Source organism: Dioscorea cayenensis, unplaced genomic scaffold (genome assembly GCF_009730915.1).
Source record: "Dioscorea cayenensis subsp. rotundata cultivar TDr96_F1 unplaced genomic scaffold, TDr96_F1_v2_PseudoChromosome.rev07_lg8_w22 25.fasta BLBR01001181.1, whole genome shotgun sequence".
NCBI classification, from domain to species: Eukaryota; Viridiplantae; Streptophyta; class Magnoliopsida; order Dioscoreales; family Dioscoreaceae; genus Dioscorea; species Dioscorea cayenensis.
Genome location: NW_024087572.1, coordinates 38,306 through 54,300, shown reverse-complemented (window position 1 = coordinate 54,300; position 15,995 = coordinate 38,306). Strand labels below are relative to the sequence as shown.

Below are 15,995 nucleotides of genomic sequence, written 5' to 3'. Positions count from 1 at the left end.
ACATAGCAAAAACAAGATATAAGAGCTAGGGCTTTCACCTCGTTAGCCATCAAGCATCCATTTACACAATTAGACTCAAATAAATTTGATTGCAAAAGAGAAATCAATTAAAGCATAAGAGATCCAACAACCAAAGCCACAAAATATAAACCCTAGAGTTCAACTATGACCAAACACCTACAAATTAACCCTCCATTATGGAGGGCAAGCATTCAAGATACAAAATATAAAGATAAACATAGGATCCATGAAAACCTCTTTGTCAATCCCTAGTATGGAGAGTCGCCTAGGTAGACTCCAAGTGCCGCCAAGATGAGCTTGACGGCTACAATCTCCAATTCTCTTGAATGTCGAGCCAAATTCCTTTCCAAATCTTGCCTAAGGTGCTAGAGATTCGGCCATTTTCTTCCTCAATCTTGCATCCAAGAATCATCCTGAAAAAATAGAGAGATTAAATAGATGATCCCTAAAAATCCTCTTAAGTTCTATTTATACCCAACTGCTTACGGGCTGCTTACGGGCGTAAGGTCTAGGTTGTAAGGAATCTAGAGAAGATAGTAGCGAGCCTTATAGGAACACTTACAACTGTAAGCCTCATTCGTAAGGTCTTCTGAATATATTAGGGTCCAGCTTACGGTCATAAGTGCTGGACCGTAAGCTTCGTTGTCTGCTTTTTGCGATTACCTTTACGGGCGTGCACTGTGGTCGTAAGCTCCTCTGGATGGTCCTTACAGACCTCCTTACGAGCAAGCCTTGCTGGCAAAGTCCTCTGAATTGACTCTAAATCCTCCTTACGGGCATAAGTATGCCCGCAAGGTCTTCGATCTGGACTATACTTATGATCATAAGGCGGACCATAAGTTGCCCGTAAGCCACCTAGTTTGCCTTGTTCTTGTTCTAATGATGCCGAAAGAGCTCCAACTTCACCGTTTTCAGTCTAAATTGTTTCTTTTAGATCTCCCTCACCTTCAAGCACTGCCCTAAGCTTATTAATGCAAAACACATAATATTTAGCATCGAATTCTATATTATAGTTCTAATGCATTCCACATAAGTGTATAAATAAATATGAAATACATGAACAATATACACTCACCACTTGAAGCCCAGGCCAGGCTACACCTTGCTAATATTGATCACCATGCTTGGTCTCTAATAGAAAAGGAGAAGAGATTAGAGAGCTAAGATGTCATCTTTTCCATAAGCGTGGCCCACAACTTGCTAATATTGACTTCATAAAAAACTTAAAACTTGGCAGCCTGGCCCACACATGGTTGTAAATCAATGATTCAAATCTCAAGGCAAGGATGATATTGATTACCATGACACAGTCACACAATTCTGGAGGTATGGATGGACGACCGGTGTGGGGGGCTTTTCTTCTGCATTGATTCGTTACACGGCTGACTAGTGTTTTTTTTTTCCTATATTTTACAAAGACCACACCTACCAAATCAAAGGCAAACAGGTATAAAAATACACCCATTATAATGACTTGAATGATCTCATAGAAATAAACTTCCCTATTATATAATTTTAGAGGGGAAGACGAGAGGTATTTCTCACACATAACTCTCATACGAGACCTAATGCAATGCTAATTGAGAGGCTCAAATTCAAAAAATCTTAATCATACTATAGGGTAATTACCGCTAGACTAGCCCATAGTTCTTATTCGGTTGACTAGTTGAGGGTTTGCAATAAATCTTGTTCATGTGGTTATATATATATATATATTTTAACTAATGGTTTGGTATTTTTATAATTTTGTTTAAGATAAATTTGGATGAAAAATATGTTTAAACAAATAAAAATTATTTGTAGAATATATCAGTAAATATTATTTTTACAAGATCATGCTAGGAAAAAAAACATATTTATATTATGTGCACTCTATTTTAATTTTAAAAGATTATAAAAAATAATGGTTATGTTAATAATAATTTTAGTGTGTATATAAAATAACCATGGTATATTTGCATTGTGAAGAAATAAAAATGAAACAATTTGGCCACATAGAAATGCAGCTTAAAAAAAATTCATACAAAAGGTATATAGACACACTTGTAAATAAATGCATTACAATAGATATCCTCAAGGATGGCGCGGAAGGAGTGAAAGAAAGAGAAGGACAATGAGGATCTTCATTCTTGGTATTTGATAAAATTGGTGAGCAGTGGATATACATAGAAAGTAGATTTATTTTCACTGAATTTTGGGTAAGATAAAATGTTTAGTTGATTGTAATTATAAATACAATAGATTTTTAATAATAATATAATTTTAAATATTTTGATTTTGAAAATACAGCAAAGTAAATTTGGTATTTACTTAAAATTTGTTTATTTCAAAGAATTTGGAGTTCCATGATTTGTAGTTCCATATAACTCCTTAAGTTTAATATATAGCTATTAAAATAATCATTTTAATTATATATTTCATAAAATAAAAAATGTATAATGGTATTTAGATTAATACCAATAATATAAGTAAACCACGCTCAAATGAAAGGTGAAGTTGTGTTGGGCTCTATTTTTAATTTTTTTTTTTCATTTCATCTTATTACAGAATAAAGTTAAATCTTTGAAGTGCTAAATATGTAAAATATTATTTATTAAATTGTGCCAAAAACTATGATTTTTATTTTAAATTTAGTCTTAATATTATATATATATATATATATATATATATATATATATATATATATATATATATATATATATATATATATATATATATATATTTGTATTAAAACAATAAGATTCACTCTAAAGTCAAATTTTCCCATTTTTGAGAAGGTGACATTTTGGAGAATGCTTTCTAGAAATTTAGTGCTTTGTATTTTAAATATATTAATATTTTTGTATCATAATTTTTGGTGCAATTATTCACAAGCTAACATTAGTTGATTCTCCAAAATACATCAAAAATGGAGAAAATTTTTCAGAAAAAAAATATATTAAAACAATCTTGGACAATAAATGAAAATTTAATTGCTATTTTGAAATGATTTTTAAAAAATATTTACCAAAATAACTTGAGCAATTCAACAAGTAAAAAAGTTCCCAAAAAAAAAATCAAAAAAATCAAAAATCAAACATAAAAACTTGCTTTCAGTGTAACTAAAATGTTTTCCCCCATATTTTCTTGATCAAAAACCGTATATGATATATTCACAAATGCTATTAAAAATCCAATTTTTTATGGTTTTTTGCATATAGACCCCTCCAAAACCTGATAATTACATAACCATCTTTACAAATCAAACTATCTAAGAAAAACACAACAAACTTTTCATCCTTCCACAACATTCAAAGAGACCAATAAAATGAGAAACAAAAAAAAAACACCAAGTAAAATTCTATTCTAAACATAAAATCACCACCCAATTCAAATTTAAAAAGCCCCACAAAGTCGATAAGAAAAATCCAACACTAATAGTTATGATCATTTTGACAATTACTCACATGGGCTGGGCCAGATCATTACACAATAAAATCTAATGATCTTGATCAACTCACATGGGCTGGTCCGGGTCATTACATGGTCAATCCAGACGATCTTGTTCGGCCATGACCATTCGCCTGAGAGGACTAGGTCCAAGCTTCTTCCTCTTGATAGAGTTCCTCCTTCTCACAAACTCCATTTGATTCCTTCTCTTGAGTTGATTCATGGCCTCCTCCTCCACCACAAACCTCCTCATCAACACATCATCAGTCAATGACTTTCCTCTAAACACTCTTCTACTCTCAACCGAAGTAGTACTCCTTCCATGATGAAAATGATGATGATGATGATGATGATGAACACTAGTGGTAGTGGTATTACCACTTTGAGCTCTCTGCTCCATTAATGGTGGAACAAAAGGCTTTGATCTTGGATAAGTGTAGCTCCTTCTTGGTGGCATTTCGGCTCTGAAAACCTCATTGTATGATGAGATTGGTGCACATAAACACACACGTGTGAATGATGTTGCCACCCTTAATGAAGTGCACTTCTTCAACTTTGGCTTGTTGTTCATATTGAACTCTCCTCCTTCCATCATTCCATTTGACTTTGTTGTTGTTGTTGTTGTGGTTGGTTTCCATAGATTTGCAACCTCCATTGCTCTTTGATACCAAGGTTTCCTAAAAGAATAAACATGTATAGTAATTAAAATTTAATACTTGCATGCATGAACTTAAATTAAAAGTTGGTGAGTTTGTGATGATATACTTGCCTTGTTTGTGTGTTCTTGTGAGCTTGCATTAATAGGGAAAGAGAAAACAGTGAAGCATGGAAGAAGGGGAAGAAGGAGAGAAGTTGGGAAGAGAGTAATGGATTAGTTGTACATATGTTCAAAAGATGAGCAAGAATGGGAAGGTGGTCCTTTTCTTTCTTTCTTTTTCTTTTTTTTTTATTTATCTTTGTTTCTTTATTGTGACTGTCTGCTTTTTCTTTGTAAGGATTCCTTGCAATGAGAGGGAGGAAGAGTTGTTAATTGCCTTTTGAATTTGAAAAACATAATAATAAATATTAATTAGAGTGATAATTATTTTTTATATGTTCATTGTTTAATACAGCTCTTTTTTTTTTTTAAGTGTAATTAGTGGTAACATTGTGGTCAAATCTCATGACAGGAGAGGTCATCCTTGTCGGACTGAAAGCAAACAAGTGAACAAGATAAAACAGTTATCAGATAAATCAACCATTGATCAGCCTTTCTATGTATCTTTCTTTTTTATCCTTTTTTATTCTTTTTCAAATGAGGAATTTTCAATGATGGATTATATTCTAATGATCTGTCTAGATAAAGGCTAATTATGTGTTTATTGTATATATTTCTCTTCTTACAGTATTAAATATTATTAAGTTAGGTCTAAAATTAGAGGGTTTTTTTTTATATAATGATTGGTCTATTTGCATGCTATACAGCCTATACCTTGATTTAGGCATATACTTATTTATACATTTTAGAGTTAGATTTATTTATTTTTTTTACTTTTTTTCATCTTGAAAAAACATGCTCTTGAATTTCATTTATCAAACAATAATAAATTCATAAATTGAATAAGAGCTGAATTAAATTATTTAAATAAAAATAAATAGATAAAATGTTCTTGGTTTTAAATTATGGGTTACATAAAGTGAAATATTAAAAATATCATATTGCTATCTTAATATATCGAAACAACATAGACCAACTTTACAAATTTCATAGTTTCTGAATCAAAAACTCTTATGTATCTTAAAAAATAATATATTTTTAAGGATGCATGTTCAAAGGTAGATCTAATAATCGGGCTCTAATTAATAATTTAGACTATTTAGGTTAATATTATGCTATTATTATTGTAATTTATGGGTTATATGAAATGAAATACTAAAAATATCATATTGTTATGTTAATATATCAAAACAACATAGACCGACTTTACAAGTTTCATAGTTTCTGAATCAAAAACTCTTATGTATCTTAAAAAAATAATATTTTTTTAAATATGCATGTTCAAAAGATGATCTAGTAATATGGATCTAATTCATTATTTAGACTAGTTAGGTTAATATTTTGCTATTATTATTGTAAATTATGGGTTATATGAAATGAAATATTAAAAATATCATATTGTTAATATATCAAACCAACACAAATCAACTTTGCAAGTTTCATAGTTTAGACTATTTAATTAGGTTAATATTATGATATTATTATTGTAAATTCATATTTAAATTTTTTAATGTTCCATAATTTTAATAGGTATTGTAAATAACTAAATGAGATTAATGACTATTTTAACGGAAATAAGTATATAAAGATATTAATATTATTGATTTATTATTCTATTACCCAACAGTTAAGGTATTTGATTCTGAAGTGGAACGTTGAGGGTTGATACCCTCCCAATATATGATTGAGGAGTGATAAAAAAAAATTATGCATTTAGAGTGACTTATCTACATTATAAAAATAAAATATAATAAAATATTATTCTTGTCAAACTAATTCCGATTCAATAAAAAGAAACTAATAAATCAAACAAACATACACACAATGCTTATTAATTAACAGAAGTGGTGAGGAACAGTGTGAAAGCAAACAAATGAAGGAATAGACAAAAGGTAGAACAGAAGGTAGTGATAGTGTGAATATATGAAGTCACTAGGCATTGATTATTGTTAATGGATGGCATGATGATGATGATGAACTTCCCTTGTTGGATCAGTGATTGTCCAAAACCTTTAAAAAAAACACACTCACATACACATATATACTGAATTAAAAAAACAAAAAAAGTAAGGGAAAGAGAACATCATCAATAGGACTCAAGTGAAGTGCTTTAGGACACCCACCGCCCTTTGCCCTCCAAGTGCCCTTTAATCTTTAAAGGCACTGTCTTACAAAGATCACTAACCAGATCTTTGAATTATTCCATCTTAGGTGGCATACCCTTTATATAACTATGAGCCTATATAGCATGCATCATCTCTTCCTCTTCTTCTTCATATGAATCATTTGGGTGACTGTTGTGTATTTATTACCTCTGTTCATGACTTCTTGTTGTTGCTGTTGCTGTTGTTGTTTGTTTGCTTGTTTTTTTTTTACTTTTTAATTTGTTTCATTTTCAGGCTTTTTATTTTTTATTTGTTATTGGTCAATATCGGATCCCAATAAAGAACTCAACTACCATTCTTTTTGACAATTATATCCTAGAAACCACTATCTTTTTATTTATTTGGTAAAGCTTTACATTTATCACTGATAGATTTAGAGGTTTTATTGTTGGTTTTCTTATTAGTTTAAATGTCATATTTTAGTCTTGGTTGTTTTGTTGGATGTTGTTCTGTTAATTTTTTTATTTAATAAAATTATTATCTATCTATTTTATAGAAAAAGATGTATTATTAAATTAATTGTATTTCATTTTCAACAAGCTTTCAAAAGGTATACATAAATTTAAGCTAATAAAAATACAAAAATTATTTTAATTTCTCACTTTTTCGGAGTTTTATCATTCTTTGATTTAGTCAAATTTTATAAAGAATTAAGTTTTAGCTGAAGTTGAGTAACTAATATCACTAAACTCTTGAGTGAGAAAAATGAAGAACAAGCAAATAACCAAAGTGAATAATAATTTATTTTCGTATTTTCTCCAAGGAAATAATGAAATCCACCATTTTCACCACTCCATGTTAGTCTAGTGGAGGAAGTAATGATCGTTAAAAATTTTAATCTTAAAGATCTCTTCCTTTACTAAAACAAAGAAATGACCCTACTTCATGCAAATGAGTGATATTTAACTTTTTATTTGCTCACCTTTACCAACCTAACCTGCTCTTAATAAATAAGTGGGTTTGTTTGAAAATATAAATAAAATGATTAAATGAAATGTCTACAGGAAGAGTGTGATGCTAAAAAATATTGAGATAAATCTAGCTATTATAATTAGCCTGTTATTGTAGTTATAACCTGTTTGTTACTATAATTTTTTTAGCCTAGCATCATAGATTTTATTCAATACTTTAGCATCTGATATTGTAGCAGCCTGAGATTGAATTGCCCTGCTCTTTTCTTTCTTTCTCCTTGATTTATTGTCATTTGGCTGAACCCACCTTTTCCCATAGAACTTTTCCAACGACTTTTTCCTCCGAATCAAAGCATTCATTCACTTCCTCACTCACTCTTAGATACGGTAGAAGCTTCGATCCAAGTTTTTATTCCGTATTTTACTCGTGTTTCATCGTTTTTGAATCTTTTGAAAACCCAGGGATAAAGCAATATTTGTGGATGATTATAGGCTTAAATTGAAGCTCTTGATCTTGTGATTTATTTTTGTGGTTGATTGGAATGCTATTCTTTGTTAGATGATCTAAAAATCAGGAGAAAATCATTTTGTTAGGGTCGGTTTTACTATAACATTTTTTTGTTACTGTAGTATTACTGTAACACTGGTGAACTTTAGTTGTTTCTTTGATTTCTTTGGTTTAGAATGAAGTCAGACCTTTAGGAATTCATTGATAACTTGAAAACCCAAGTTTGAGCTAACCCTAGGGTCTTTTGAGGGTTGCACGTTAGTGTGGCCTAGGGTTTTCTTTTTCTTTTGTTGATGTACTTTGTTTAATTCTGGTTAATTATTGCTTGTGTGTGTGTGCCCTTTGGCTAAGCGTTGAGTGCTCGCCTCAAGGCTGGGAGCTGACAGAGGATTAGAACATCATGGATTTTAAATCGCCAAAGTTGTGAGTGGATTATGTTGTTGCACATTTCTAAATAGAATATGATTCAAAGGTCTTCTTTATTAGATTTGAGATTTATTCATGGTTTATCGTATTTAAATCGATATGTTAATCGGTTTGGGAAGACTTTCCTTGCTGCTGATTTATATCGGTAAACCCTTGTTGTTTGATGAAATTATTCATGCTTATTGATCGGCTTGAAAATAAACTTTTATCTTATTGTTTAATATTGATAATGTTGATGTTCGAATAAAAGTATTTATGTTTATACTTGTATTCGAGTTGAATTGATTTATGAGGCTTTGATTATTCTGTCATGCTTCTAGCATGAGTATTTGTGGAATGGCTTGGATTTTTGATATTGGAATGTTGTCTCGGTTGTGGACTCTGCGTTGAGATCAGCATGTATTGCATGGTTTATTTGGTGGTGTTCTATCACAGTAAGTGGTCCTAGTGGTTAGTCTTTTGAGATGGTGCGAAAGACCGGCTAATCTTTTTCGACCAATTCAGGAGGCGGTGTAAGACCCTGATTGGACGGTCATCGAGGAACAACAGTCACCATACGGTGATCCAATGGGTCAACGTCAATGGCATGAGAACCTTGACTGCTCTGAAACCTAGCTGTAGCTATAGCGAAAGTTCAGACAGATTTCTAGACCACTACTTGTTGGGTTTCGATGGGAACTTGGTATTATAAAGAATTTATATTTTTTATATCTTTTGTATTATTATTTTTAGACTATGATGAGGGGGCGAAATCCAACTGTTCCTCTATGGAGAGCAATCTTTCATAAATTTGTTTTGATAATGAGTATTATGTTTTATTGATTTTAAAACTCGTATATTTGTCGTATTGGTGATTTTGAGAGTATTGTGAGCTTTATTTTATAAAGTTGACATTTATACTCTTTATGAGATTTATGTACTTGTACTTTCTCTATACTTGATGAAAAACTTTGAGACTTTGTCTATACTTGTGAAAGACCTATACTTTGGTTTGTGGATTATCGAAGTTTCATACCTAGTTTTTGCTTGGTGTTATTAGTGGAAAAATGAATTTTTTTTGGAAACTCTCTTTCTTGTTTTTATATTCTATCAGTTATTTGCTAACCCACTCAATGAGTAACCTAGGTTGCTCACCCTCTCTCCCCCTTTTTAGATTTCAAATTTTAGAGGCAGTGCGACCTGTATTTCTGGGTAACCTAGGTTGTTTATCTTTCTTCTTCTACAGTCCTGTATATTTGTATCTCTGGGCATATTTGCATTGTATAACATTCATGGATCCACTAATATTATTAGGTTTTGTTGCTGAGTGTCTAGCTTCCTTTGTGTATATTTGTACTCCATAGATTTGGATATTCCTGCTTGTGAATTTTTGTTCAGGATTGTGAAAATTCAGGGTTTTGTTAGCTTAGCAAACCTCGATGGTTGAGTAGCGCAGGTGTCCCTCCTCAGGTTGTCGTGGTGGTTACGTTGTCACGTGCCGGCCCCGCAAGTAGGGCCGTGACATTAGCTGCACATCTGTTTCTTTTAAAGAAAACATCACTCATGTTAATGGTTAGTAGCCGTTAATTTTGATTTTGAAGCCATATTAATGGTTGGTAGCCATTGTTTTTTACTTTGAAGCCACCCTTGTGTGTAATTAGAATTGCCCATGTGATATTTTTATCTAAAATTTTTGTCTCTAAAAATGAAAGATCTTTAGATATTAAAGTGTAAATCCATAAAAAATACATATAATACCCGAACTGGTCCCTCTATTTTTCTCTCTATTTCCTTTTAGTCCATCTAATCAGAAATGCTCCTAAGTAGTCCCTCTACTTTTGAAAATGGTTCTACTTAGTCTCTTCTACTCTAAAATAGACCAATTATTGGCTGTATTTTTTAAGAGTAGAGGGACTAGATGGGAAGAGATTAAGGGTAGAGAGACTAAATTGGGTCATTTGAGTAGAGAGATTAGTGGGGCGCATTTCTGAGTAGAGGGACCAAGGAAAGAGAGAGAAAAGTAGAGTGACTAATTTGGGTATTATACCTAAAAAATACCTATATAAACTAGCAAGAGAGAAATCAAAAAAGAGCAAGTAAGATAATTCTTAAGTAAATTATTATAAAATAATTTGTGTATTTTTGAAGGTGTGACACACCAAAAGAGAGTGTATGTGAGATGTAATTTTATATTCTACAATAATTTTTTTGTACTGCATGGTGTTTTATTTTTATTTACTCATTTTATTTTATTTTATTTTTGTTAAATTAAATTTAGATTTTACAACTCTACAAATTTTTAGCAAATGGTAATAACTCACTTTCTCATGTGAGATGTTGAGAACTATGGTCTGTACACATTTATTAAAAAAAAATTATTAAAAAAATAATGATAATTTATATATTTGGGAATAAACTCATTTTCTTATATTAGTTTGAAAAAACTAATACTTTCATAATACCATTGTAATTTTATATTTTAATTTTATCTCACACTTTATTGACTAATTTAATTACTTATGTTTACATATACATGTCACATCATTAGTAAGAAAAAAAATTGATTTTTGGGAAGCTTTAATAACTATTTGGTGGTGCATCAAGATGATTGATTTTTGCAATAATGAAACATCTTGAAATCCTTGACAAACAACTTGTTAGTAAAAATTCCTCGTATTGATCTTTAAATAAACAGAACAAGAACTGTCACATTGATTAGCTACCAAATTTGCAATACTAGATTTGTCCCCACAAATATCATCCTTGAGCAACATTTAAATTAAATCTTGTTTGGATTGGCTAATCAAAAAAGTACTTTTTCTCAGCTTAGCAGAAGTGTTTATGAAAAAGTCTTCAAGACTTTTTTTTGTATTTTATATTTAGATTAGAAAAACTTTGTTTATAGTAGACTGCTAAAAATTGTTTTTAGATTTTTACAACTTTGCTTTTGCAAAAAAATCAATACAAACAATTTTTTTTTAACCTAAAAATACTTAACTTATAAAAAAATATTTTTGAGTTTTTCAAAAACCAATCCAAACAAGACCTAAAAAAAGTGAAAATATAACTAAAAATAAATCAAGGCAAAGATATTTACTTTGTCTTGAATAGAAAAACATAAACACATCAAAATATAAATATAAAATTTCACACCACGCTTAAAATGCTTTTTTTTTTATAATACTATTTGCAACTGAGATTTTAAAAAAATAATTTTCTTACATTTAAATACACTCCACAATTTTACAGGAAAAGAGTCTAACAAACCAAAAATTATCTATTTTAATATTTCCTTCCATTTTTTACATAAGTCTTTGAATGGTGCATAAACTTTTAGAGAATTTTTTTAATATTATTTTAAAAAACAACCTTTTGTGCTTAAAATGAAAGAGATTATTTGAAAAGGAGCTATTCATGTACTAAATCTTTGATTCATAACCAAATCAGGTAGTATTCCTAGAAAACAAAGTCTACAAGTTTTTACTTCAACAAACAATACCAAAGAAAAAAGCAAAAATAATAATAATGGGAAAAAAAAAGAATATATATCCATATAAAATGAAACTGCCAATGAACATTTTAAGATCAGTAGTGGTTGTTCGCTTGGAAAAAAACACAATTAGTTCATTTAATTATCAAGCATAGTACAACTAGAGACTTGTTCTTCATATATCTTGAACAGTGAGACCTGCATAACAAATGCACACTTTCAGTCATCAACCAAGAATTGTTTTGACACTGCAATATTAACAAATTCACTGCAATAGAAACAAGTTTCTTGAACAAAAAACAAAGTTTAATATTTCAAGATGAAAATTCTCTATACATGTACCCAAGCAATAATCATTTTTTTTAAGTATGTCACACTATGTAAGCATTTCAAGCAACAAAATACATACAATGTAGCAAAATGAGTAAATTGCACCGGTCATCACTCTGAACATTGTCATTCATTTTTAATGTTCCATGTGATGTGGGAGTTAAATGTATACCATCCATGTAATTCATTAACACACATGTAGCATGTGGTTAACAGTGTACTGTGGATAAACCATTACATTGTACTTTGGCTGTCATATTTTGTTCAAAAATAACCAAGCACGGTAGTCATTTTTTTGTTCAAAAATAACAAGCAATACCATGTAATGAGCACAACAAAGGTTATCACATGAACAAGGCAAATAACAATTCAGATACGACTTAATGTGTTTGCAGTTAGAAATCAAAGCCATTAGAGTGATAAATAATGATACTTGCCTGGAGGGAGAGATTGCTTCAGCTTGTCTGCTTTTTCAGGGTCAAATACACAAAGTGTGTAGAGGTACTTGGAGCATCGGACTTTGAACTTGACGACGTCTTTGCTCTTCTTTATCTTCACAGAACGTGCATCTTTTCTTCTGGCTGTGAGAAGGAAATCCTTAATTTCATGTATCTGCTTAGGCTGTTGATAGAAAAAGAATCAGGCAAAGAAAATTTAAACATTTCCATTGCAAGACTTAAAAAAATTGCAAAGATAATGTCATATCGATCAAACACCCATGAAATGAAAATTCACATAAAAATAGTGACACAAAACAGAAAGAGATTAATCTCCAAAAACATGAAATTAGGTGTGAAAATACAAAGAATTTTTGTAGAAAGCTTTTGTAATTTATTTATTCGACCCCAAGGACATTATTATTTGTCAAAATTCCACTTGGATTGTCTACTCAGCCCCCCAGACTGAGATGAATTTTGGAGTATTGCAATCAGTCTTTCCCTACTCTTGGGAAAAAAAACTAAAACAATAAATCAGACCTTTGAATGGAAGATACCCCCAACTTTGTCAGGGCATTCGTCAAATACATTGACCAGGGACAAATAAATAAAGTCAATATTTTCAAGTGAATTCAAAACACTAGTGAAGGACTGCTACAACACTTTGCCTTGGGATGGAGCAGGCACTAATTTTGCACTTTAATTTGGACTGAACTTTTAGGGTTATCCCAAAGCAATTGCTAAAATACAAATAAACTATCAAAGAGATTTGCATAAATCATACATCCCAAGACCCAAATTAAATACCAACACCATAACAGTACAAAATGATCCATATAAACTAGCATTCAGGATGGCAAAAGAATTTCACCACGAATTGTTGACATTATAAAGTCCTCAAATAACAGTAATCTTTGAAAAACGTTCTGGTACAAAAATTTTTTTCAATAACCAACAATAAAAGTTACCAAAGGTATCTCAAGAACCAGGCAATCAGCCAATCAGTAATCAACTTTCGGGTGTTCAGGTTTTCTGCATGTATTGCCCTCAGATAAATTTCACAATTGGCTGCAAACCATAGGTTACTTGGATTTGTGCACATCTACCACTAAGTCAAAATCAAACCAGTGCTTTTTCTAAATCAATATTATTTAACACATCTACAGCCTCTCTTCTTCCCCTTGTTTCTCTAATCACCCTACCTAGGGGTGGCAAAAATTCAGTTCCGGACAAAACCGGGTCCGGACAACTACTAATATAAATAGAAAAACTTGTGTCCGGACTCGGCTCGAGGTGAACCGACAACTTGAGCATGTCCAAACCGGTTTATTTTAAAACCGGGTTGTCCGATGTCCAAATTTGTCCGAATTCTATAAGTTTATTTTTAAGTTCAGCTCAAATATTAAATTATACAAAAATAATTTAATTCACATTAAATGCACATCAATAATATGATTAAAGTTTTTAGAAGAATGGGCTTAAAACAAATGGGCTAGGTTGTGGGCTTTTAAAGTTTTAGGGATTAAAAGGGCCCGGTTGTCCGAATATCTATGTCCGGACCCGGCCCGCATTTGCAAACCTTATGTCCAAACCCTTTTTATTCCGGGCCGGACAAAACCGGGCCAGCGGGTCCGGACAGATAATTGCCACCCCTAACCCTACCTCCTCCATCCTCATCTTCAATCTCTATTACTCTCCCTCTTTTCCCTAATACCTCTCCCTTTTCTCTTCTCTCATTTATCAATTCTTTTCTTTAGAATCTATTTCACACTCCATCATCACTCTGTTTGATCTCTAAGGTGAGTTGAAAAGAAAGAACTCTGATCTTTTGCTTACTAGAGATCATCCTAACCAAGAACAAATGTGCTAACAACAAAAACAATATCCAGATTGGAGGAACAAAATGGATTACAAAACCAAACAACAATTAACTTATCATATTGGTAACTAGATCAGCCAAAATTTAGATGAGATATCTGAAGCCATCTAAGAAAGGAACTAACATATAATTTCCCTTCCCTCAAAAGGATTCAGCCAAGAGACATAGCTATGCCCTTGTTCTCACTCTTGGCCTCTGTCTGAGCCAGATGCAGATCATATTTACTCGCATCTAGTTATTCGGAGGCCATTCCTAACTAATTTGTATAATAGAAAAAAGAAACACAACAACAAAATCAAGCACACCACTAGGACTTTCAAGGTTGATACATGGAAAGATATCTAAGGCTGCTTGGAGGACACCATATGGCTATATAGCATAATGCCCCCTCAAAAAGGCCTAAGATGGTTAAAAAAAACCAATTTTTATGTGCCTCCTAACTAAGCCAGATGGTAAATTTTGAGTTAAAACTCAGATAACCATATGGCTACTCAAAGAGGCACCAACATACAACAAACAAGACGCTTGAGTTTTGCTAGAAAATATATATATATATACATATTTCATCTGATAAAAAAACCAAAATTCATGCTTATGTAATTCATTTTCTTAATCCAAGCAGTTAAAATAAAAATTTTCCTTCATCTTATTTAGCCTATACTCTCAACACAATAAGAAAACATTAAACGAATTCCATTATCAGTTTTAATGTGGAATTGAAAAGTATTCATTCCCCTCAAATCACAGAAAAAAAAACATAAATATACTGATCAAACCCCTTTAGAATACAACAACCCTACAAAGGCTCCAATAGCTCAGTAATCAAAAATGAAGGAAACCTACTTCTATTTAAAAAATAAAATAAAATAAAATAAAAAAGAAACTCACATTCGCCTGCACCTACAAAAGCTCAGATCTTAACCAAGAAAACAGTAATCTTAATGAAAATAAGAACCCACAATATATGTTTATACCATAAAAAAGCTTGAATTTTTCCATTGGAAATGAAAACAATATCAAATTCCACCATGATAACAGGATAAAGGAACGAATAAGGATTAAATCAACAGGAAAAAATTCAAAAGAAGAATGAAGAAAAGAATACCATCTTGCCGATGTGATCTCGTCGGCGTCGTCCACCCTCCGAAGACCAATCACTTCGAAAGAGTGTCTTTATAGACTCGTCCTCAAAACCCTAATCTAGCTCACGTGCATCGCACGTGATATTCACAGGTCAGACTGAAGTAGAAAAACATTGGATTTACTCTATGTTAATTAATTATATATTAATATATATATATATACACACACGCAAGTCCCGTCACTCATATCAAAATCTAACGGTAATTGTATTAATTTTTTTACTTAAAAAAAATCAATAGCAATCAGATGATCTTTATTTAGATGATAATTTAATGATTACTTTAAAATTATCTCTAAATGTGAAATTTAAGCATGTTTTTATTCATTAGATGACGAATTATATATATATATATATATATATATGCCAAAGTTCAATCTTTGACATACATACATAGATAACAAATGTATAAATGTGCATTAATCGATCATTGGCACAAAATTCACAACAGCTTTAACTTCATTCTTCTCGTCCAACTCCATTTGCATTCTCTCAAAACAAACAAATATAAATAATCAATCA

At 31.3% G+C, this 15,995-nt stretch overlaps 2 protein-coding genes and 2 non-coding genes across 4 annotated transcripts; all 4 read right to left on the bottom strand.

Moving 5' to 3' along the window:
* Positions 1–3,439: 3,439 nt before the first annotated feature.
* LOC120255744 lies at positions 3,440–4,315 on the bottom strand. The gene is made up of 2 exons (XM_039263507.1): positions 4,220–4,315; positions 3,440–4,127 (listed from the first exon to the last, which is right to left on the bottom strand). Exons 1-2 carry the CDS (start codon positions 4,246–4,248, stop codon positions 3,548–3,550), a joined length of 609 nt encoding a protein of 202 aa, XP_039119441.1. The 5' UTR covers positions 4,249–4,315; the 3' UTR covers positions 3,440–3,547.
* Positions 4,316–11,724: 7,409 nt separating this feature from the next.
* On the bottom strand, positions 11,725–15,520 carry LOC120255742 (60S ribosomal protein L38-like). Its single transcript, XM_039263502.1, has 3 exons — positions 15,438–15,520; positions 12,454–12,637; positions 11,725–11,884 (listed from the first exon to the last, which is right to left on the bottom strand). The coding sequence occupies exons 1-3, from the start codon at positions 15,438–15,440 to the stop codon at positions 11,862–11,864; spliced, it is 210 nt and encodes a 69-aa protein (XP_039119436.1). The 5' UTR covers positions 15,441–15,520; the 3' UTR covers positions 11,725–11,861.
* LOC120255747 lies at positions 14,424–14,582 on the bottom strand. Its single transcript, XR_005535093.1, has one exon. It is a non-coding gene; the product is annotated as a small nucleolar RNA snoR138 (small nucleolar RNA).
* On the bottom strand, positions 14,668–14,783 carry LOC120255746. Its single transcript, XR_005535092.1, has one exon. It is a non-coding gene; the product is annotated as a small nucleolar RNA U19 (small nucleolar RNA).
* Positions 15,521–15,995: the final 475 nt, after the last annotated feature.

Bases quoted from the DNA above. Each gene is read 5' to 3' on its own strand.
- LOC120255744 (XM_039263507.1), bottom strand. From the start codon at position 4,248: ATGCAAGCTCACAAGAACACACAAACAAG. The intron at 4,128-4,219 runs GCAAGTATATCA...TTATTCTTTTAG, and splicing joins CACAAGAACACACAAACAAG to GAAACCTTGGTATCAAAGAG.
- LOC120255742 (XM_039263502.1), bottom strand. The intron at 11,885-12,453 runs GCAAGTATCATT...TTTGTTATGCAG, and splicing joins GAAGCAATCTCTCCCTCCAG to GTCTCACTGTTCAAGATATA.